Source organism: Seriola lalandi, unplaced genomic scaffold (assembly GCF_002814215.2).
Source record: "Seriola lalandi dorsalis isolate HSWRI2012SDOR001 ecotype SW California unplaced genomic scaffold, Sedor1 jcf7180002054517, whole genome shotgun sequence".
Lineage (NCBI taxonomy): Eukaryota > Metazoa > Chordata > Actinopteri > Carangiformes > Carangidae > Seriola > Seriola lalandi.
The window spans coordinates 123,233-148,221 of record NW_019525070.1 but is presented as its reverse complement, the minus strand read 5'-3'; the positions used below and the strand labels follow the sequence as shown (position 1 = coordinate 148,221).

Sequence of the window (24,989 nt, the reverse complement as noted above, 5' to 3'; positions counted from 1 at the left end):
CAACATATTCAGCGCGAGAGGCGGTGCAACATGGGCTGAGCCTATTTGCGGGGAAGATGAGCTGTGGATTCAGTGCAGCACAGTGGTCGTTATTTCATCGATGAGGAGCTGACTTGACTGACTGACCGCCTCTGAGACACAGACATGGTGACACGTGGATTTTTTCGGGTGAGAGGACCCACCGGCCGCCGGGTGGATTAACTGGTTGACGCATGGGTGTGTGTCGCCGTTCCGGACTGCTCCGATTTCGTTCTCGCTCCGGGACCCGGCGATGCGCTCTTTAAAGGAAACGGGTTTCGCAGAGACATCCGGAAAACGCATCCATGCGCCAGGGCCACTCCGCATCCCGAAATGCTTCTGACAACACAAAGCCTGGCTTCAAGGAGCTCCGATAAGAAACCACACATGCAAATCGGCATGGGTGCGTCAACACGGTTATTTCGCTGTATTTTTCGGATGAGGCTTTGGAGCGCAGTTGTACAATGAGACAATCGGGAATGATCAAGTAGACTTTATTGATACATAATCCGACAATATGGCTGATCAGAGCAACATCCAGTCTGCCGCCTCCAAGAGTATCCGGCCCTTTAAATCCAGTGAAGAATACCTGTACGCCATGAAGGAGGATTTGGCTGAATGGCTGAACACGCTGTATGACTTAGATATCACTGCGGACACCTTTATGGAGGGGCTGGAGACGGGCTGTGCCCTCTGTCGGCACGCCAACAACGTGAACCGCGCCGCGCAGGACTTCCAGATGGAGTATCCGGAGGCAGCACAGTCCATGAAAGTGCCATCCAAAGATGTTGTCTTTCAGTCGCGCAATGTTATGGCCGGCTCGTTTGTGGCGCGGGATAACGTGTCCAATTTCATCACTTGGTGCAGGCAGGAGCTCTGGATCAAGGACGTCCTCATGTTTGAGACCAACGACTTGGTGGAGAGATGCAACGAGAAGAATTTTGTTCTGTGTCTCCTTGAGGTGGCGCGACGTGGGTCGAAGTTTGGCATGTTGGCCCCCATGTTGATCCAGCTGGAGGAGGAGATCGAAGAGGAGATCCGGGACCAGGAGAGCCTGCGGATCGATGCAAGGGAGCCAGCTGAGCAGAGCCCGCCCAGCAGGTGCTTCAGTCGGAAGGAGAGCAGTCAGAGTGTGGAGGATGAAATTGAACCTGATCCAGAGCCGTTCATCTGGCAGCAGAAGAGAGTTTTATGTGACATGCGAAATTTGGATGAGTTGGTGAGTTGACAATGAAAAGATAAAATCTGAAGCCACTCTATATTAGTACTATAATTTAACTACTCTGAATAACCCTAGTTGACGACACAGAAACCCCAAATGTTTCACAACTACACTATGATTCACACAACTTGTCCAAGAATAGTGTCATGATCTTCAAGCTCAGTTTTCACACAATTTAATCATCACCACTCACAACACAATTGTTAAATACAGTAGCTTTTCCCACAGGCTTCTCACCCTCTGGCCTTAGTCAGAGGTAAACATCTAGTTTGTTTTGTCTGGTGCTAAAAGGTATGAAGCAGCTGAGAGACCTATCTCTCCCACAGTAAAACACAGACATGTGTCAAAAGTAAAGCACCCTCTCTGAAAAGATCATGTAGGTGCTATGAAGAGGCCAGGCACCTTATAGATTCTCTGTGGTGTGGGTGTATAGTCTACATGCAGCCTATACATAACTTTGTTTTGGACTGTGCTGTTAAATACCTGCTTACCGGTAGGGTCAGTGTGTGTTTGACACCTAAATTCTTGTTTCCTCCCTCAAGAGAACTTTGAAAAGTCACAGGTCAACTTGGTGACATTTCTCCTGCATTCTTGCACAAATGTCAGCGCTGTCTCGATAAGAGAGGTCGCCAGAGACTGAAATGTTTTCATCACTGTTGACGGTCACCCTCAGCCTCTATCATTTAGCTTGTCCATCAAGAATAATCAATACAATATCCTGCAGGCGAGAAAGACTGTTGATTGTGTGCTACCTCTGCAGCTCCTTTGTCTACACTACTAAAAATCTGTCTTCTGACATGTTGGTTCTTATACACTTCCTGTTTCTGTGGAATTCAAAACATCAATTCTTGTCATTTGTTCAGTTGAACTGGTTGACCTTTGCCTGGCCGTGTTGGTCATTAGCACACAAGAGCGACAAAGATCTCATTAGGCCAAAGCAATGAGCAGACAGGCCGACAGGCCGACCAGCAGAACACATGCTCGGGTTGTGAGCGGGGGAGAAGTTAATATTTTCATGCTGATGAGAAGAACAACGTCCATCTTTGACACTAAAGATGTGAGGGACAGCAGAGAGGGAGGAGGGGAGACAGTTGACAGTCACACTCATGCTTGTCCAGGCAGCAGAGCAGAGCGCTTCCACTGTTGACCTCTGCGGACAGAAATAGGAGAGCATGTGGAGGAGGATGTGCGCTGTTCGTATCCAGACTGTCTGAGTCCGCACACTCTCACTCATATGACTGAGTGCTGAGGATTATACAAGCCGACTACATTTCGGGACAAAAAGATCCCAGGAAAGCTACAGAGCGTATGCCTGTCCCTCCCTTTTCTGTCATTGGCACTAACGCATTCCTCAGTACACGTACACACATGTCGTACACAGTGTCATCTGTTGGATAGTCCCAGCCTTTGACTGATTTAGGATTTGGCATCCATAGTCATCATGTGTCTGGTAAATAAAATCTCTTCCATCCTCCCTGTCAGCCCTTATAAAATTGCTTGCATGGACGCTGCACAACAGTCCACATCAGCAACATGAGGCTCTTCAAACTAGAAACCACAGAGGTACTAAGAAGAGAGGCTGCAGTTTCACAATAGTACAGTATTAATGGGGGTATTTTACAGTGTTTGTTGTACCAACACATCCTGTCTAATGACTTCAGCTCTGGTTCAGTTCTCATTTTGTGTCCTAGACTTTGTGTGAGACATACTTCCACTGAATACCTCTCAATTTCCTGTGCTGGTGTATATTTACCAGGAAAAAAAATCAAAATGTGTTCATCTTTCTTTAAATTGTTTGGTCAATATCTGCTTCAATCAGCGACCCATTCAGCTCGTACTGCACAACACCAGGCCTCTCGGTCCTCCATAACATCAGTCACAAGTTTATCCTGCAGAATGCTTGTGTACTTGTCTTTGTATTTCTGTCTGGTGTAGAGACCTCGCAAGAGATTAGTGTCTTGTAATTACTGGAAACCTCATTGCTCGTAGGCATGAGTATCTGACAGCGAGAGAGAGGAATAGTGTCATTGGTCCACAGCTGTGACACAGACTGCGTGTCTGTGACCCTCACTCCTGCAGGCAAGAGCGACTTTGCTGCATCATTCAAGATGGATTGTATTTCACCAGATGTTTTTTTCCCCCCTCTTTTATTAATGATTATTGTTTTCATTTTATTTACCTATTTTTGTCAGTAAAAAAAATATTGAGATGCCGTTTGTGATGACTTAATTTTGAAGCTGCTTTAAAAAAAAAAACCCATAAATTATCAACCTATTCATGAATTGCCTGCCTATTCATATCCAATAACATTACTGATGAAATGTCATCAATTAATTACCAGGCCATTAACTCCAACAGAGATGTGCACAGCAGCCTCAGATGCTTGTGCAAAATGAGATGCTACAAATGTTAAGCTCCCATGTATATGTATCCTATTTTCTTACAGAAACCTTAATATGAGCCAACAAATGGTGAAGGGTAACATCTACCTATGATCTCTGGTTATAAGCGGACATTGTCATTCCATGTATACACGCCCCCACGGATGCTCACATCCAATCAAAACTCAAGTAGCACATGTGAGCTATACAGTGTATGCATGACCATCAAGTATTTTATGTTGCAGTGTATTAGCTACTAGGAGAAAGGCAATTTGATCAGACAGGTGTATATAGGGTCGTATTTATTTCTGTATTTTTAACATTCAGAATCCCATATTGGGAGCAACTTTAAATTCCGGTGTACCGTTTTGAAAAGTTTGGCATATGTTTCTCATGCAGCTTGTAACATCTTAACAAGATTTGTACATTTAACAACTCTGTGTTCTGTTCATTGTTTGGTAGTTGGATGATCAAACTAATCTTCTTGTTTAGACAATACAAGCGTAGCAGTAATAGGATTACAGGTCATTATTCTAATGAGTATAAACAGACAGTCATCACTCAAAGTACAGCTCCTTCTTAGGGCATCTGGCTATTCAACAGTCACAGTAAATGCATATCATCAGTTATTACTAGTTACAATTTCACCTTGGGTCCTTGGCTTATGTAACAGTAACGTGACTAATTGTACTTGTTACGTTGTGTCACATCAACTAGCTCCTGGATAGAATAGGTATTTGATCTTAAGTATAGCTATTGTGTATCCAGTTTACTTTCCTGGTTACTACACGCCCTCATGTAAACACTCACCACCACTGAGTCTCCCGCTGATCTGCCACTACGTACGTTCTTACTCATCTCACAGTGGGACGGCTTTCCACTCTACAGTTGAGGAAGTGGTTGGCGTCTCATTTCCTTCATCATGGCTTGAGTCAGTGATATACTTGTGAGTCTTTTTCCCATTCCCGGAGTTGCTTTGTCTCAGGAGTGGTGCAGACAGCAGGTGGTTCATATCGCTGTATAATGTATATCGACATAAACATGAAGTTTATCCTTTGCATTATGGGATTTTCTTTCATATCACCACTAGAGAGGGATTATGTCAGCGACTTTGATTGAATCAGTATTTTCCTATACGCTGCATTGAGCCTTAGGCAAAGGAACATGGTCAGCTACGTACACAAATAAGCTTTTTCTCTATTTTCTAGGTTCTTGCACTAAGGCCCTGGCCCTAGTTGAAAACACACATGCAGTAGCGTTATATACTGACATATTTATAATAATTAAAATTAGACTCACTGACCCCTTAATGCATACTCCAATTGTTCACATTTACTCCATGCATAGGCATCTAAACAACAGACCATAAGAGCTTCACGGCCTTTGTCGGCTTCCTTCATTCGCCAATTTTCCTTCTTCCTGCTCAATCACATAAACTGGTTCATATCTCTTCTCACCCCAGGCTTCAACATTCAGCCCTTGTTTAGTTCATACATGTGCGAGCCCTCGTTCCCATCCCCCACCGCTGACTCCGCTGGAGATGATAAAAGCAAAGAGCAGAACAATATGTCTTGTTGGTGGCATGGAAGAGAGGAAAAATGTAGACTGCCACTGTTGGCGGCGAGGCAATCAAAGGCTGACATCTCAATCTTCGGATGGAAACACCACCAGAGCAGAGGGGAGGGGTGATAAAGACACTAAACGTGTGTATTGTGAATGTATGGCCACTCTGCTCCATTAACCTTATGGTTCAATTCATGCATTCAGGAAATGAAAAAAAAGAGGAGTAGTGGGCAGGAGTGCGCCTAGAGTGACTTTACTGTACACTCTGTTAAACCTGCCTGCAATGGATGTTGCTCTGAGAGGGAGAGCTACAGTAGAGAGAGTGAAAGGGAAAAGTAGGTCATCATGTTTTGCATTGGGTCACACTTGTACGCTTAGCTGAGAGACTGTGGCATCCTTCAGTATTTCTCCCTCCGGTATCACACGCACTCATGATTTTAGGAGTTTAGTATCTTAAAGGTTATTTTTCCCTCCAGGCTTTGCATAGTAAAAGGACAGACCAGATCTCACTCCACTATTTTCCATGCAGCAGGGTGCATGTGGAAACAGCTGACTCCACACTTTGCATATTGCCCACTTTATGTTTTTATTGCGGCGCTTGATGCTATCAGCGGATCTTTTGCATGATTATCATTTAATTTGGTGTGTGTCTGTGTGAGTAGTCTGGGTATTTCCTGTCCCTGCCTGTAAGCCTCATCAAGCTGGTCTCAGATGGACGCTGTCCGAATGAGACGAGAGTCCTCAGAAGGACATCAATTCTTCTAACCTTGCCTGTCACAAGGAGAGTGCTGAGTGTTGTTGAGCCAAATGAGTTAGACACTGGCCTGATATTTAGCTGCGTGCACTGAATGATTACATCGCTGTTTGACTGAAACAGATGAATAATGGAGTTATTCACCTCTCAGCTCTTGATGTCCATTAGATTTTTATATCCTCCCAGCCCCTGATGGGCTGTTTGTCATGAGGCCAGAAGACAGACATCGATTTTCAGAGAATGGTTTTCTTGAGGCAGCGGATGATGTCTGCCCTGCAGCAAGTATGATTACATTTTTCACCCCGGTCAAACATACAACACAGATTATAAAAAGCATTTTATTATTAAGAAAACAGTCATAGGAATATGGAATAGTTCAATATTTTGGGAAAATACACATATATGCTGTCTTGCACTGAGTTAGATGAAAAAATCAAAACTACTGCCAGATCTGTTTGATAAATATTTAGCTGGAGTCAGGAGCTGCTTAGCTTAGCATAAACACTGGAAACAAGGGAAAACAGCTATCCCAACTCAGTTTAAAGTTTACAAAAAACAATCTACCAGCACATCTAAAGCTAACTAATTAATACACTACATCTTTACAGCCAAATTGCTTTTTATATTGCCATATAAGTAAAAAAAAGACTCCAGGAAGTTGCTGCTCCCAGCCAAGAAATAGTCGGCACATAACTCCCTCTAAAAAGACGAAGTTTACACGTCAGGTTTTTAATGAATTGAACAAACAAGATACAATCTATTAATTAGTGAGTTTTAGAGATGCTTGTAGGAGGATTTTGAGACCTTTGGACAGAGCTAGGTGAGCTGTTTCCTCCTGTTTTCAGACTTTGTACTTAGATAAACTATAGTCTTATATTTAACTGACAGATGTGACAATGGATTCAGTCTTCTCATCTTACTTTAAAAAAAGCAAATAAATGTATCTGTCAAAAGGCCAAACTATAGCTTTCACACATTCTTCATTTGTGTTCAGGGCCATAGTACTCCCCATGTTACCTGCACTAACTGGCGTACCTGAGCCTGAGGCGATTATCCAACACTGTTTTTCCGTCTTGTCTCAGCTAGTCTGGCCTGTTGGACCAGCCGCTAACAGCGTCTAAATACTTTTTAAATTTCCATGATCTATCCCGTTCATCCCCTCAGACTTCAGGTCCAACATAATTAGAAACATAATTATCATTCATTCATTCAGTCATTCATAACCTCACTTCACCCCAGAGGTTGTTTAAAGAGATAATTTGTGCAAAAGAGGCAGTTCCATGTTTATGAGATGTAGCATGGTTGTTCACAGAGGAGCTGTTTATGCAGGCTGTCAGACCAGCATTTTAATAGGAGGATAGACTCTGATATGCAGGCTGTTTTCAGTGTGCCTTCACAGGCTCTAGGAATGCTTACATGTGGGTGGTGAAGCAATAATCCCTCAAGTTCCAAAAATCTCCCTCCTGCCAAGCAGGCGCCCCCTGTGGCCTAGTTTTTCTTGCCTCTCTGTGCTTATCTGATGACGAGGTTGTTTCATCTTGGGAGGTTTCCAGTCGTCACAGAAGAAGAGTTACTTTGTTCTGTCATTTTTTAAAATCTCGCCCTGAATGCAATGGATGTGCTGTGCTATATAATCTTTTATTCCTCACAATTTTCTTTAATTTTGAAAGCACTTATGTTATCTCGTAAACTTCTTCCACTCTAATTTATCTCACAGAAGTCAAACGCTGGAAACACCCTCATGTAAATTCCCGTCGAGTGAGTTGGTTGTAATGGTCAGGTTTTATTGTTGGAGTTTTGCAATAATTATCCTTCGCACAGCGATCATGAAAGGAACCAGTTAGAGCAGGCCAGCACACCTATGTTTGATGAAAGCACCACAGCAAACTGTAGTTGTACACAGCTTGTTGAGTCATGAAGAGAACACACAGATATTCAAATGGATGAGTGGCTTCTTAGAGTGTATTTATCAAAATTGGATCCCAGTCTGAAAACCTGAACTATATTCTGTGTATTCACATGATAACAGCCAATAAATTCAAATCACATGACAGCAAATATACTTGGAGTAAAACAATATTGGCAACATTGTGCATTCTTTTGTTATGATACCATTATATTAAGCCATGATATACAGTCTTAGTGTAGCATGCTAGTCCACATTACATATCAGTAAAGAAAATGGGGAATCAAACCTAAACATCTTTATCTCTCCCCCTCCCATTTCCTCTCTTCATCCCCAGGGTTTGCTCAGGCCTCAGTCTCAGCCTATCTCTTCCCTGAATGTTCTTTCAGATGTTAGCAGGTCAGGAAGGAAAGGAATGAAGAGATTGTTGACTCACACTCAGCAGATATGACGTGATGTGAGCAGTGGGATCATTAAAGGAATATGTACTGTATATATGTTCTTGTACATTAAACTGCGCGGAGACAAATGTCGAATGTCGAATGTCGCAGCAGTTTCTTGATAATGAAAGTGTTTCTCTCCCAGTTCTTGCACAAACATCTCTGCATTCCTATCTTAAGATAGATGCAGCAGATTTCCAGTGTAGGGGTGTGCTGTGGATTGTTCAGTCGCTGTTCCTTTTTCTCCCCTTTTCCTTCTCAAACATCTGCAGCTCCTGCTGAAAGTGTCTCTCGCGTGACCAGCCAGCATCCATAATTCATCCTTCAGTTTTTCTCAGTGTTCCAGCTCCACTTCCGCAGTTTTCCTGCGTGACCTTGTCTCGCTCCTCCCCTTCTATCTCTTTCTCTTTCAGTGTGTGATTGCGTGTGTGTTTTGGTTTCAGTGTGTCGGCCAGACTGTAGCCATTGTTGACACAGTGAAGACATGGGAAGTGCACACATTTCATGTCAAAGGTTCCACGGAGTAAATACTTGAAATGTCACGGCTGCTATTGATTAGGGTTATTAAAACACCTCATGGTTTGACTATGTATCCTGCTCAGTGTTTCATATGAGACTGTGTGAGTCCTACAACCTTCCCTCTGGAGGAAAACTTATGACCTCAGCTGAACAGCTCTTGGAGGGGAGGTGATCTGGGGCGAGAGAAAGGCTTTACTATAGCAAGAAGAAAAAAAAGAAAGAAAGAAGGCAAACTGTACAGTTAAAAAGGGAAGGGTAAGGCTCTCTGTTTGTGTCTGTTGCCATAGCAATCTTTCCATTAACTCACTGGCTGGGGTTTTTCCAAACAGGGCTCGTCCACCTACTGACACAGAACGAAAAGACGGAGTGACAGAGCGGAGAGAAAAGAGAGCGAGCAAGCAGATGTAGAAATGTAAGCAAAACAAAGACAGACAAATATAGGTCTGGTCAGACGGAGCACAGGCTAATAATAAAGGCTGAAAGACAACAAAGCAGATGAGAGAGAAAAGGAGGGAAAGAAGGCTTGGCAGAGGCAGGTGAGAGCGGGAACAGAGCGACAGGTGAGATGCTGGGGCTTAGTACTGATTCCTCCTCTTTGATTTGCATGGGAAAGAAAGAAGGGTGCTATTTCAAGAAAATAACAAGGTACCTCCTTAATCTTCTGAGTTCACCATAATGTAAGTGTTGCAGGCCAAGCTCACACACACCACAAGCAAGCTATATCCCTTGACCCATGTGTACAGTATGAAAGGTGCTCTAAAAAGCCAAAGGGTGGGAGTTCCCAACCTGAAATGTTCCTCTATAACTTTAACATCAATAAAACACCCTCCTGCTCTTTGTAATGGCTGCCCTTGCACACAATTATGGAGCAGTTACTCGTCCTCTCCTCCTGTGCTTTCCTCTCTCACTTTGCTGCTTGACTTTCTCTCCCTCCCGGTCGACAAGTACCCACACGCTTTTGTCTGAGAGACGCCAAGAAAAACATTAAAGTTGTCCAGTGCTGCGAGAGCCCGGGCCTGTGCAACACGGGCGGATCTCGCCCCACCCTGCAGTTGTGTCTGACTCCAGTTGGCTAATAAGCACCCCCAATCCACAGCAAGGGCACCGGCTCTCGAGTCAAACCCCAGCTGGCAGCGCAGGCCTGCTGACATCATCACCACCACCACCAGTCTGGTTTCTGAGCTCTTTCTCTCCTTAGTTTATGATGTCACAAGCAGAAACATTGTCTTGTAACAGGCCAGAGAGCTGGAGAGGGAGATCATTCATTAGCATGTATTTCTGTGCTTTTGTGACACTCTGCGGTGAACTAAATTACCAAAATGTTCTCGAGAGATGAGATGAGGCAGGGCTTTTAATGTGGTAAGAGAGCGGGGCGGGGCATTTCATCACTCAGTAGGTGCTTGGAGAGTAAAGTTGACAGGAAAATGACGCACACACTCCAACACCCTCATATACTCAGGCAGCCAAGACTGCTCATTTCTCACACCATAAAACAGAGTCATTATGTCGCTGACACACAGCACTCGGTACCAGCGGTGCTTTGGTCACCGTTACAGATATGAGTCTAAACATGATTGCATGTGGGTACACTGACCTCAAGAGCAGGAAGGGATCTCTCAGATGTGTGTGTCATATTTGTGTGCTCTGACTCTTAAATGTCCTGTTTTTGTTCTCCTCAGGTGCGTGAGATTCTGGGCCGATGTTCCTGTCCAGCTCAGTTTCCTATGATCAAGGTGTCGGAGGGCAAGTACAAAGTGGGAGACTCCAGTGCACTGATCTTCATTAGGGTGAGCTGTCACCACCAGAAACCTTAACATCAAGCAGAATTGTCTTTCACTGTGTTGCATGGCTAGATATGCGTCACTTTTTATTTTTACAGACGAAGGTACAGCCTGCTTCATCTGAAAATAACTGCACATTATTTTCTCTGTGAAAATGTTAAATTCAAGATGTTTTGCATCATTGCAGCTTTGACTGCCAAACACTGGTGGACTGGTGTTTTTAAAATGATCACAAATTGGGTTTTATTTTGGTAGTTTCATCATTCCTGTCAGTAATTACAACACTGTAATCAGCATGTTAATTGCTGAGATCTGGGAAGAAGGTGACATCACAACAAAGAAGTCAGACAGATGATTGTATAGGTTTTTAACAAAACCGCCCAGGTTGGTCAAAGTTGTGAGGAGGAAAAACCAAAAGTGAATGGTAAAATTATAACCCAAACTTTCTCTTGCAAAGATCTATTTCAGTTACAGATCAACTTCCTACATCAGCTTTGACGAAGAAAACCCCACCCACTGCTATCCCGCTCTAAATTCTTCTTTTATTCTTCGGGGACATTTTAAGAAGAACATTTGTGGTCAAAATATTGTCCTTTCCATTTTGAGAAAAAAAAAGAATTGGGAATGAGATGGTAGTGTGCGGGTACATTTCACCTTTTTCTGCAGATTATTGTTAGTCAACACCTGCTATGAATTCATATGCACATGTGTGCATGTGTGTGATCGCCTGGTTGCCAGATTTCCAGATTTAGGAATCACTTTTTAAGTGAGTTCAAGATCATCATAACCAATAAACTGCAAAACTGCCAAAACTGCAAAAATATAATATTAGTTTTAATAAACCTGAATTATTCTTTAGGTCGGTTTTACGTTACATGTTCAGCTGGATATATGCATAAGCCACTTTGCCCAATAGCACAGGAGACAATGACGCCTGCAGTAATTGCATGGAGCCATACGGTGCAGGCATATGGCTTCATATGTTGTTTCAAAAAGAGGCAGGTTATGTACAGTAGCAACAGATAAACCACTCAGCTGCTTGGCTGCATCAAAGCCAAGTCAATTGTACAGTGAATGTAGCAGCATTGTGAGTGTTTACACACTGCCTTCATCTGGCCCACTCCCAGGACTGTACTTTTTTCCACTGAGACACAAATAGAGCTTTATGTCATTTCCTGAGTTGGGTCTTATCTTGGCTGTGGCCTGTTTCTGCTGGAGTGTTTGTCTCAGTTTCAGCTTAAGAGCTGCCACTGTACCCACATCAGGCCTCAGAGGACTGCGCAGGGAAGCTGGTTGATACCAGGGATCGATTTGGTCTCACTTACCTAAGATGTGCAGCAGACAGATTAATGGATTTTGTGCGTACATTTCCAAGATGTCTGCATTCAAAGGATCGCTGCCAGTTATTTCTTTACTTTGAGCACCACCACTTCAGTCAGACAGTGAGACACGATGCATTCAACATGCTAAAATGTTTGGCATACCCCTGTCTTCTTATACATTTTCTACATAGTGAGCTGTACAATTATTCAAGGAGAGGTTTAATGTGTAGGACTAATTGTCAGGGACTTTTCTTTTTTTTTTTCAATTCTTGGGTTGGGGTTGAGTTTTCTTCTGACCCTCCCCTTGACCTAGAAAAAGAAAAACATCCTCCATAGTTTAAATTGTACAGTAGAGTACTGAGTTGGTACACTGTGTTCGCCAAAAGCGTAAATACTTTAAGGTGGTGTGACCTAATTTTAACCATAACATATTAATACATGAATTATTTTCACATTCACCACCAATAACGGATTAGATAATTAGATTTCTAAATTTATTGCAAATATCGTGAAATGATCATTTTCTATCCATTTTCTATAAAATAAAACCTGACACATTTAACTTCAGACTAAATTGAAAGATGCAAGTATTATTAATTGCTATAACATTTAATCACTATATTAGATCTGTTGGATCACTATTAAGAGCTACATGTATTTGATGTTTTCTCATGACATTGGTCTCATTAGGTTGACTGTATAATAAGGTCCTGAGACAGAGACGGGATTGTTGTTCTCTGCATATGGCACATTTATGACCCACTGCTCACACAAAATCATCATTTGTAACTATTTGTTCCTGTTTTTTTCCTTTTTTAAAAAAATGAATCCTGCAAGGCAGAGCTGAAGTATAAATAAGATATAAAGACCCTTTACTGCTCTTCCCTTCAGCAGAAATAAAGACACACAATCTGCCCCCCTTTTTGACCTCCACTCCACCCCATATAATTTTCATACCGTCCCTGTTGCAGCTTTGAAGCCATTTTAATGCGACAGACACATTTAAATGTGCCTGTATGTGGATGGTGTGTGTGTGTGTGTGTGCATGTGTGTGTGTGTCTGGGAGCCTTTGACTTGTCAGATTAGCTCTGTTCATACTGTCTCCGCCCTCTCCTGATTCCTCACTGGGGATGGCAGTGGTTATGCATATGCCCAAGCAGCTACAAGTGCACCCAACACACTTCCCTTATTCTTCTGAGGGCAGGAAGCAGGCAGCCGCTTTGAAAGCCAACAAACCCCTATTCAGCTGCCAAAGCTGTGACAAGGATCTCAGGATGAACGAGGGGATGAAGTGGAGAGAGCAAATGGGCGAACGGGCCATATGAACAGAGGGGGCTGGGGGGTGGGGGGGTGTTAATAAGACATCTTTGTCCCTAGGGAGGTCGCTTCCTAAAGGGAGGAGATGCCTTCAGTCGTAGGACACAACAGCTGAAATGAACCATGAGCTTAATTTTTGAACTCACCAGTGAGATTCAAGGAGAAATTGGTTCAGCCCGCCCCCGCAATGATGACAAGAAGTCTCTCTGTTCGCTGTTGCTATAGAAACAGGGATCGGGTCTCTCCACACTGGTGAAGACTGTGATACCCCTTCAGTGGTTGGGAAATCTGTCTGCTTAGCTATAGCTTCAAAGTGCAGCATGGTCCCAAAACATCTCCTGAGCCTCAGCAGACTCCTCAGTGCTGCTGCAGCGTTATGCATTAAATATGGAATGTGTAATAAGCTCGTTGGAAATGAGAACAAGTGAAACAAAAGGAAGATTTTATCAAAGTGTTTATACTGTAATTTTGATTAATTGATCATTCAATTTATGAGTTTAGACCCATGAAAAGTGTAGCATAGCACCTGAATAATATAATTTACATCTGCTTTTGTCTTTTTGTCACCTTTGTCAATAATGTTTAATGTTTGTGTTGTTACCTGCAGCCTCTGTGATCACCCACTTTGTCTTTCAATATCTCACATCACACCACATGTCTGTGTGTCTGTGGGTGTCTGTTGTTAGATGATTACAATGAACTGAATGAACCGACAGTCTGGAAATTAGTACTGTGCAAGTAGCTTTTTATGACCCTCGATAATTGTCTTTATAGTCATGCAATTATCGCACTGCAATAAGACAGTTGTTTATCTGGATTTCCAGTGGCTGCTACCATCATGGCAGCTACTCCTAAAGTCAAAAACGATAACAAAGTCATTATGTAGAGATATGAAGCCTTGTCTTTATATGTCACAACAACACCTCTATTGTAGTATACTGTACACTGTGCAGAAGCTAAAATAAGCTATTCTATTCTGTAAACTGCTGTGTTGTAAAGGGTCTATTCCTCTTGTTTCTGTTGCAACTTTATACCTCTACAGTGTGTGGCTATTTCTTAGCAGACCTTTGTTGTGGACATTCATATCACAGTGATGCTAAGAATATGATATGAAACTCATGCATCCCTGCTTTTCACTGCTGGCTCATGACGGCCAGGCAGCATCACTCAAACCATAAACCTGTTACTGACATAAGGCCAGAGCAGTGGAGAGTAAGCAGTTTATACTCTCAGGTCTGATAGAGATAAGCAGATCAGCTGTTTTGATGGATCCAATGTAGTAGGGGAGCGAGGCCGATGAAAAGACTTGTAGTGGATTGGCAGGGATTGTATTAGAGAGAAGGTGGGGTCAGACTTTGGTGCACATGCCCTTTCTGTGGCCTCTCTCTGATCACTCTCTGGTCAGGGACCCAGAGATGAGATGCCGTGCCACGTGTGATTTGGTGGAAATAAACTCGGTGCCAGCCCACACAGATGTACCATTATGGCTTTGCCTTGCCAGCCCTCAGAGACACGGGCACAACCTTTAAAACATGTGTCTGGCAGACCCTATTACAAAACCAAAGGCAGGGGATGCATACACAGAGGTGACACATCAGGCGAAGTGTGCTGCTTCAGTGAAGGCAGCTTCTGCCTGGAGGGAGTGAGGCTCTTTGGTCTGATCTTGTGGATGTGTGTGCCTCAGAGAGCAGAGGAGAGTAGGAAGTGACATATCCACCAATCCCCTCTGTTATAGCTATCCAGGCCCCCTCTCCTCTCTGCTCCTCTCTGTGATGACTGAGGTCTGAGCTGAGGAGCAGAGAGTACAGCAGGGGGTGAGTTGTTACCATGCTAATTCACCTTTCTACCCTCTGAAAACACCGGGAAGCCAGCTGAGAGGCATGAGAGGAAAAAAAAAGTGTCTCTCACACACACACGCATTTTGGCTCTTTATTATGCTACCGTACTCTTTTTAATGGTGAGTTGGCATGGCAATGAACAGCCCTCATAATGGCAGCAGCTGGGGGTGATGTGGGAGAAAGAGGAGTTGTGGGGGGAGGGAAAGGCAGGGGGCACAGGCAGGGGTGCGTCTAGATGTTACGTAACACTGAGGGCCAGTCAGCCTTCAGCAAGCTGCCCCGCTGGTGGAAATGGCATATCTGTTCTGTTGACTTGTGCAGTATGCGGGGTTGTGCAGAATATCAAAAAATTTTAGCCAAGTTATTTGTGCATGAAATGTGTATGTTACTTTCCGTTTATCTATTAAAGCTTTACTTTCTCTTTTCCTGCCTCAGGTCCTTCGTACTCATGTGATGGTGCGTGTTGGAGGGGGCTGGGACACATTAGAGCACTATTTGGACAAGCATGACCCGTGCCGCTGCGCTGCTTTTGGTGAGGTCACTTCCTATTCCCCGTCAAGCCCTTACTAAACAACTTCACTGTTGAGTCTCAGTATTGCATAATTCACAGCACCTTTAGGATTATAAACAAATTATTCATGTCATGTGTACTGTGTTCAGACTAGGATCAGACACTGTGAAGGTCAACAGTATTGAAGAAACAGTGTTTGTTATTCAGTCTTAGCAGACATTTAACTATAGTGTGTACAATTCCATTTTTTTGCTGATGACTTATTTGTTATTTGTACATCACCCAGCAACAATCAGTTTGTATCTAACTGATCCCTGAACCAATATCACATCCAGCCAAGAAATGTAAGTCTGGAAACTGATGCAATGCTACTGGAAAGTGTGTGGTCACTGTGACTCCTCTGTAATTCCTCTGCCACTACCTGATCCCACAACACATCTGTGTAGCAGCTCATCTCAACACAAAGACTTCTTTTTTTTTTTTTGCCTATAAACCACACACCTAACCATGCAACGCTTACTTTGAGCAGCACAGTGATACATGCTCATAACTATGCTGGGTGAGACTGTCTCTCCTTGTCCAAACTGCTGCTGAAGTGATGATGTCAGGGAGTGACCGTCTGGCCCGGACAGCTGACACTATCTGATATCATAATTGGTGTTACATTTCTTACCACAAGAGGCCGTGTCATGCAGTATTAAGTGATTATGGAAATATGCCTTTTGTGTTCTATAAATGTCCTCTCTAAATGGTGGGATCATCAGCATTTCTCTGATTGGCTTGCTTCACAAGTAAAGGTCCATCACTCTGGCTTAGAGAAGCAGCAACAGTATTTTATCTACTGCTGCTATCTAAGAGCTCCATGGCATCGATGTGGTTAGATATGATGTATTTCAGGACCTCTCCATGACTTTTATCCTTGGTGATTGTGCTGGCGGTCTGACGTTCTTACTTAGATGTTTGTCTTAACCACCTCTGTCTCCGCAGCCCACCGTTACCACCAGGCTAAAGCCAGTGGCCAAGGTCAGGGCGGCCAGAGCAAGTCGTCGAGTGCCCACTCGTCCCGCTCCACTAGCCCAGGTCCACACTGGCGAAATGATGGCATAGCACCTTACAAGCCCCCAGACAGGCGCTCCATGGAGCCCCCGTCTGCTCCATGTGCCCCTTCCTCTGCCACACGGCCGGGCCGATCTCATAACACTTCTGTCCACACTGAGCCCGACTCCGGCGCAGCTCGTACTCTTCTCCCCCGGCCGCCACGAGACCGCTCAGAACCCCGCCACTTTAATCCTCTCAGGTGAGTGTGTACGTCTACGCAAATGTGCGGATAAGTGTGCGGATAAGTGTGATACCATGATAAGAAATTAATCTCTCACAAGTAGCCTGGCAGGGCACCTTCTGCCACTTGCTCTTTCCTGCCCACAGACGGGCAGGCAGACACAGCTCACACGCACGCACACACACACAGACTCACAAACAATGGGGCATATACACAACAAACAAACATGTCAGGAAGCCACAGATTAGACCAGAGCAGATTTATCTAATCTCAGGTGACATTGCCCTGATAAATCTGCCTCACACAGCCACCCTACAGCACCTCCCAGTGGCTACAAGGTAAACCCCAAACATGTTGACTCGGCTCTCCTCTCTCATCTACTTTCCTTTAGTTAATTGGACTATTGATGGCTGGGATTCTGTGAGAGCTGTTGCTTTAAACCTTTCTTCTCTTGCCATGGCAAACAGATGGTGTGAGTCAGTATGAAGCCAGTGACAAATGAAACCACACATCAGTCTTCTCCCATGTGCTTCTGGAGAGGCGTATCTGCCACTGGGTAGTGGGCAGGCTGATAGAATAAGAGCCAGAGTAGTGGCATGTTAAGATCTTCCTAGGTAGCTGTTTCTATGGGATTTCAAAACAATAAGATCTGCTTATGCTCTCCATGAAGCGGCAAAAAGTTTAGTTGCTCACATACCTTTCCTCTATGTCAGACTGTGAGGGCACCATTGTTTGACACAATTAGGAGCTGAATGATGGTTTACTTTGGCTTCCAGCCAATGTGTGGCTCATTTCTGTATGGAGGGATGGCTCAGACCAGACGTCAAGGCAACAGCTCATCTGATTTAACCCTGTGTGGGTGTGGCAGACTAGATGAAGACTAATCTGACAACTATCCCTAGACAACTGTTCTCAGCTAACTGTGGAAGTAGGTCAACAGGTGGGCTCCATGCAGGCAAATTACCATGTCTGAAAATATACAAATCTAATTATAAGGTTCATTTTAGAAGTCCGGTATAATAAAAACACTAATTAAATTCACAGCCTGCGATCTAAATGAAAACAAAACTTTAACCTCACCACCAAAATGCAAAACACAGGACTGTAGCATGCTGTCATTCTTAATTGACAGACAGGTCTTTTAAATAATGGATTCCACACACCAACTTCATATACTGTTTTCTGATGCTTTAAAAGTTTTAGTTACGACAGAAATATTTATAAACCTTGGGGTAAAACAGGCAAATATTATCTACCATGAAGCTGAGAAACAGGCTAAATGTTATGACCTACAACTAAGAGTTGTCTCTGCTGAGTCTTTAAATATCCAATTTATAATACACACTTAATTGACCTGTACTCATCAAATCTATCTATGTTTTGGTCTTCCTGTAAGTGAACTATGAGCTGATTATACAGTTAAACCTGCTGGTCTTACTGGTGCGTGACAGTGGAGTGGTGTCTGGTTGAGAAAGGGCAGTGCTGTGTATTGGGTTAGAAAATCTACAGGACTTCTAATCCTGCCCCCACTTGTTCTTATCTTCCCTGTAATCCCCCTGGCTGTCACTACCCACTGTTCCAAGAAACACCGAGACTTAGGTCAGAAACACCGTCTGTGTTTGGCAGTGGCAGGTTGCGAAATTTTCACAAATCCTCAGCATCGCACATCACATGTCACCTCATGGTATGAAGGAAGATAATATTTACGATAAATCTGTTGGAGCTGAGTCAGAGGCAATATGTTGCCCCCCCCGTACCACCTGTGTAGTAATATGAGTATGGAGTGCAGACTGGGATAGACAAATTCTGGACTATTTCTTTTAAGTATGTGGCATCATTATAATATAATATATAATATTGTCTCCTCCCTACGTTATAGGAATAAGGAGACAATGTTGCCAGTGACAAGACGCCTATCTGGAGACAGTGACTCCTCTACAGCGTCATCTAAAGGAGGAGGAGGAGGAGGAGGAGGAGGAGGAGGAGGAGGAGGAGGGGGGCGGTACTCTCTTGGTGGTGCCTCACGTCGCTCTGGTGAAGAAGTAGTCTTGCTTGTCAACCGCAAGGAAGGGAAGCATATGATTGAGAGGCCCGGAGCAGGAAGTCAGACCCCCTCCCTGCGTCCCTCACTGCCCCGTGCACGCAGTCAATCTCGGGATCGTGCTGCACTTGCTCCAATACTCAAACCTAACCCACCACAAGGATCCTCTGATGGAGCGCGGACGTCTCGCACTGAGAGGGGGCGCTCCCTGGGAAACGAGGGCCCGAGGAGGCTTCATGCTCCACGTTCACACAGCCAGAGTAAGTTACCTAGCCGTACTCGGTCCAGCGATGCCAGCCCGAGTCCGGCTTCCTGCTACAGAGACCCTCAGCCCCCACCTTCAGACAGACGAGAGGACCTGCGGGCCAAACAAGTGGCCCCATCCTCTCCCAGAGTAGGTGGTGGCTTCGCCAGGAGGCAGTCGTCCTCGTGCTCCAACTCACCTATTAAAGGGGTCCAGAACAACACTAGCGGCCCCAGCAAAAAGACTATCACTACTCCCAGACCTCCTGCCCCTCGCTCACCCTCCGTAGGAAAAGGTAGACTACTGCCACCGGTATCCTCAGGAGGTCGACGTTCACCACACTCATCTCCCCGCAACTCTCACCATCACGGCACTCGCTCCCCTCGGATGTCACAGGGCCCCCGCTCTGCTGGGCGTGGCCACCATAGGAACTGGCCTGGTCTGGAGCGCCAGGAGCCTGAGGAGGAAGGACTAGGCTTTGGCTTCCAGATGCTGCCAACACTAGACCCCCAGAGGGAGCAGGACCTGTATCGCAGCTTTGAGGCTGAGTTTCTGGCCAATACACAGCAGGCTAGAGGAGGGTCTAGTAAAGCCCCAGGAGGAGCGAGCCTGCAGGGAGCTGGGACACATTCAGTGCCAACACTCACTGATCCTAATGTCACTGACTCTGCCTATTCCTCCTCTAACTCCTCCTCATCCTCCCTGAATGTGGGGGCAAAGATAGGAACTCTGCCTGACCTCAGGGAATCCAAGAGAAATAATCCCCGTCACTTCCCACTCGAGGACCCCTTACACTTACATTATGGACACAACTTTGGAGGACTACACAACTTTGGTCACGGAGAGCCTGAACACTGGGGGGAACGTGGAATGGGTCTCAAGAAGTTGCCAGCCATCTCTAGCTCCATAGAGGAGAGGGAACTCCCATCTTCGCTGCCTGGCCTTGGAGACACAGAGTCAGACAATTTAATGAATCAGGTCCCCTCAAGACCTGCTTTCCACTGTAGGAATATGAATGGAGACCATGGAGGTTATCCTCCTACTGGGGGGCTGACAGGTCAGCAGGGGGAGCTTGGCTGGGGCACAGGCCCTGAAGGAGATGTTCCTCTGGAAAATCACCAGCCAAACTTACCTTATGACCTTGAAAATGGTGACGGGAGTGATGACCTTCCACCCCCAGAGGCTTGCCCATCACCTGTGCCCCTTCCACCTTCTGAAGACTGCTCCTTCCAGGATTCCTCGAGTGAAACCTCTTCCATGTGCTTCAGCCTGAGCGAATCCCGCTCTGAGTCCCCCCCACCATCTTCACCCCTGGCCAACGGAGACACTGAGGGAGACGTGCTGCAGACTAAGAAAGGGCAGAAGAAGGCAGACAGGGTAGCACCTATCTCAAAGCACAAACTGAGAAGCAGAATCAGGCCTCGCATCGACAACAGGCCAGAAAACAGCCCCTCGCGTATCCCCACCCCGGTCAGCTACAGAGATCTGCAGGCTCACGACACTCTTTCCCCCTGCCACACCCCACCGCTGTCCCCTCAGAGCTCCCATTCTACTGGTCGTCCGGCCACGTGTAAGAGCCTGCACCAGGCCTTTGCAGATATGATCCATACTCAGCCACGTTCCCCAGCCATGGGCAACAAAGATTGCTCCTACCCTGGACAGTCAGGAAGCCTGGACACTGAAGCTTGGATGTAGCACAAAACTGATGGGTATGACGCAGGGGGTTGTTGTCATGAACTTTGACTACTGTGTAAAAAAAACAGACTTAAGACTGGGCTATAGACTGTTTTCATTGCATGTCAAACATCACTTAGTTTCTCCCCTGTATAACTGCGGGGGGTTCACATTGCTTTTATGTTGCACTCAAGCCAAATTATTTATTACCAAAGGAATGGTCTTTAATACTACTTTTAAATGTTGTTTTTATGTATGCATGGGGATGCTTTTGCCAATCATGAGGTGTGTTTGCTTTCTTTTCTTTCTTTTTTTTTTTTTTTGCAGGACAGTTGTGAAATTCTCATGGTTGACACAGAGAGGTAGAGAGAGAGCATATGTGCTGCCATGTGCCCCACTGACGGGCATGGTAAAGTGCCAGAGATTTAAAGCTGCAAATCTATACACAGTGTAAACCTTAAACCTTTAGTCAGATCGATTAGCTCCCTCTTGTGGTTTCCCATAACATCTCTGCTTGCCTTGATAGTCAAATTACTGGTTTGATGACTGTGATTTTCAGTCTCTTCACATATGACTCAATATTACACATATTTACAATATACTAATAGGTAACATAGACAAAGGAATCCCCATCATTCTCGTGACTTTATGAACATTACATGCACTACCAATCTCTGTACAGTTGTCTGTGTTTATTATTACTGTATGATGTCAGCTTTTCACAATCAGTTGATGTAGTCGAGATAGATAATATGTTTCTAAAATGCTTATCGTGTCACCCATTTTCAAGATCATGTTTATTGCAGTAAAACATTTGAACTTCTTCTTTTAAGTTGATTAAGTGCAAACACTTGAGGAGCAGTGAAGGTTATATTATATATACTTTGTGTCATTGTCACTGAAACAGATACGTTGAGACTTCTTCATCCAACCAAACAGTACTCTGGAACAAATATAAATATATGTGCAGAAATCAAACGCTAAGGAGAATGAATGTGTAAATACATGTTGATGAGCTCACCATGAGATGTGGGTATTTTGTACATAAAAAGGCATTGAATATACAGTTTAATGTACATATTCACTGTATTAAGTTCTATGCTGCCTTAGCTATGCAATATTGGTGTTGGAAATGCCTTGACAATTCCCTTTGCCTTAAAATTTATTCGCAGGTTAGTTTTTGAATGTTTTTGCTCAACACTAAGATCTGTTCAGTAACACTACATTGCCATCATTAACTGTTTCTGATAGTAGAAATTGGAGAGTTTGAGTCTGAATGTGGGAAAAAAAAGTGAGGAACATTGCCAATTTTTATTATAAATTAAAACTTGATGTAGGTGTAACAATGAAAGATAAAGACATACAATTTATTGCGTCTGAATCTTAGTAGTTGTTTTGAAACACCGGAAGCCAGATAACCTTAGATTGATTTCAAAGACATGACACAATGTATGGTGACATCTAGTGGCTGAAGAACGACATGTTTTATTCACAGTATAAAAAAAGAAAAAGAAAAGGAAACTATATTCCCGACACAGAAACCACGTCCTCTGTTTAGAATGAAATGTTCTGGTTCTGATTAGGGTCAATAGAGCCAGTAACAATGGTATGTTAAGGTGAAGTTTGATGGATGAAGAATGATTTTGACTTGAGTGACTGCATGTGTGCAACAGTGCATGAATAATAGATACTGTAACTGGATATCAAGGTTCTCATCTTATGCTCTTACAGAGTTGTCAACCGTATGAGAGGCCAGACTCCAGCTACAGTACTTCTGTTTCTTGGTATTTAACAGGTGTGGACTTTGTAAAATATATTTGAAAGTGGTGAAACAGTAGGAATTGAAGTGTCAGTGTCCTGCAAAAACCCCATAACATCAAAAAACTCAATTAAGAGAAATTGGCAGCCATTTGTTTTTGAAGTTTTACACAGGAGTCAATGTCAGTCAGTAAGAAAGAACAAAAAACTTTTTTGCAGGACTCTGACACAGTGAATGGGTTAAAAATAGAGAGTGTGCATATCTTTGTGTACATACTGTATGGGAATATGTACAGAGTTGGAGTAAAGACGGGAATGCAGTTGGTCTAATTTATTTATTTATATAATCAAGTCTCACTGGGCTCAAGTGACATCTGTGTCCCAAGTACTGTAAGTGAATACGTGTTAAGGGAAATCCAAATGAGGTGGGGCATTTTAAGCTTTTTCAGTTTTCTCAAAATTATTCTGTAAACAAAAATAATCCTGCGAAATGTTGCCAGTTTAAGAACTGGAATGATCCCACAGACAAACTAAACATATTTGGGCTGTATTGCAATATTCAGAGATACAATAATTTGATTTAATGCTGACTCCTTGTCCCTACATTAATTTATGATATATCAGTATTGTTTGAGCTACATTGATCCAATATGTAACTGGCTATCAGTTTCACCTTTTTAACCAGATATTTTCATGTGTAACTTTTAATTTTTTTTTGTTTGGTTTATTTGAAGACATTTGCATTTTGATCAACTGGTTTTTTAAAATCTACCAGTTAACTGTGACTTCATACAAACATGCCATTTCATTTGGTAATAAATCACAGAAATAATTTCTCTTTGTTCTGCACACAAATTTCATGAAACACTCTCCCCCCAGTCAGCGAAATCTGAATGTTCATGATCAGACAATTACTTGTTTGCTAATGTTATTTTCACTAAAACTTAAGTTAAATGTACAGATTGCTTGACATTGTGGAATTTGTATGTATGAAATAGCAATACTGCAAGACTTCACTGTTTTTTGAAGTTGAAAATGCTGTCAAGTTGTTCTTGTAATAAATATTTTCCTCTGAAGTTCATGAATTAGCTCTGATCATTTTTTTCATGAGGGGCTTTGATCAGAGCAGTGTGGAGAAAAGACAGCGTGTGGATTTGGGGGAGGACCTGCATCACCTGTTTGACATAAGCCGAAATGTATGTGGATACTGACAATATAATTCTTCATGCCCAATGTGATTTACTCACTTTTATTTGTTGTGTAATCATCCAGTTCGTGTAGTACGCTGATATCTGATTATCTATTTGTGCAGATTTTGTAGTCTGGATATGTTAAAAAAATGAATTGTGACAGCAGAATTACTGACCTTGTTTCCCTTCAAAATTCTCATCTGCACATTTGTTGAGAAGATAATCATAATGTAATTTTTTAACCTACACTAAACCAATTTATTTAGTGAAATGACCAAGCCTAAACTTTGTTAAAGTTATGTTAAGTGTTCAATTTTTGTTTAAACTGTTTTACAGTGTTGTTATTTCAACTTTATGGTCATTTTAGAGGTGTTTCTATTATTTAGTCTACTCTCATTCATTTAAATGGATGGAGAAAACATAAGAAACACCTCTAATTTTAACACAGTGTAAACTAATATACATGGCATGGGCAAAATAATATAAACACCTCTAGTAAAATAGTAAGTACAGTTCACTTGCAGGGACTGAATTAGTTATAAACTGAGGAAAATGAATATGTTACTACACAGTATTTACAGAACCATGACTATTTTCAGTAAGTGTATCAGTAGCTGTATCTTTATGTTGTCAACTTTAGTAAGTGCATATGTTATGTAGCCTGCTGCATCCAAAGAGTACAGAAACTGTTCCTGGACGGTGCTGAAAATTACATATTGTTGATAGAGTTATTGAACCACTTGGGCTCCCAGCATTATGAACGACCCTCTTTATGTGAAACCTGACGCTGCTCTTCTGTTTGCAAACGATATTTAGTGGAAAGACGGAAGTAAATCAAGTGGGAGGGGACGAAGGCCATCACAGCTACTGCTACGCCTGTCACGGTAAGATGTTTGTGGAGATTTTCTCTCCAAATTCATTGGGTGGCGAGTCTAATTTTAACTCGAGAAGGTACGCTAATTCGTTGGGTAAGGTTTAAACCGGGCCGATAGATTAAGAGCTTAACTATCCCGGCAAAGGCTTCCTTAAGCCTCTACTTAGAAGGTCATGCCTCAGCTGCGCTAGCTGGAGAAGTGGCCAGGCGCTAGCTGACACTGACAAGCAGCCTGCACCGCACAGTTAGCCGTTAGCACCAGTTTCATTCATCGTACCTTAACTGCCGCAAACATGCAGGAATGGGCGAATCAGCTATGCGTGAGTAATGGATCGAGCAGCATCGTTAACTACATAA

At 43.5% G+C, this 24,989-nt stretch overlaps 2 protein-coding genes across 4 annotated transcripts in view; both read left to right on the top strand.

The window, feature by feature from the left end:
- On the top strand, window positions 1–23,649 carry gas2l1 (growth arrest-specific 2 like 1). Its single transcript, XM_023413590.2, has 5 exons — window positions 1–1,237; window positions 10,483–10,590; window positions 15,497–15,593; window positions 16,560–16,869; window positions 18,731–23,649. The coding sequence occupies exons 1-5, from the start codon at window positions 536–538 to the stop codon at window positions 20,829–20,831; spliced, it is 3,318 nt and encodes a 1,105-aa protein (XP_023269358.1). The 5' UTR covers window positions 1–535; the 3' UTR covers window positions 20,832–23,649.
- Window positions 23,650–24,561: 912 nt separating this feature from the next.
- The window catches only part of ap1b1 (adaptor related protein complex 1 subunit beta 1), a 26,500-nt gene continuing 26,072 nt past the window's right edge, over window positions 24,562–24,989 (top strand). The window contains exon 1 of one of the 3 annotated variants that reach the window (XM_087175873.1): window positions 24,562–24,642. Coding sequence is in view for 2 of the 3 variants with exons in the window: in XM_023413550.2 (XP_023269318.1) it covers window positions 24,926–24,952 (27 nt within the window). In the remaining variant the exon portion in view is untranslated. Of the gene's footprint in view, window positions 24,643–24,816; window positions 24,953–24,989 lie in introns of those variants that run through there. The other 2 variants (XM_023413550.2, XM_023413553.2) reach the window with 2 other exon arrangements.

Bases quoted from the DNA above. Each gene is read 5' to 3' on its own strand.
- gas2l1 (XM_023413590.2), top strand. From the start codon at position 536: ATGGCTGATCAGAGCAACATCCAGTCTGCCGCCTCCAAGAGTATCCGG. The intron at 1,238-10,482 runs GTGAGTTGACAA...TGTTCTCCTCAG, and splicing joins TGCGAAATTTGGATGAGTTG to GTGCGTGAGATTCTGGGCCG. The intron at 15,594-16,559 runs GTGAGGTCACTT...CTGTCTCCGCAG, and splicing joins GTGCCGCTGCGCTGCTTTTG to CCCACCGTTACCACCAGGCT.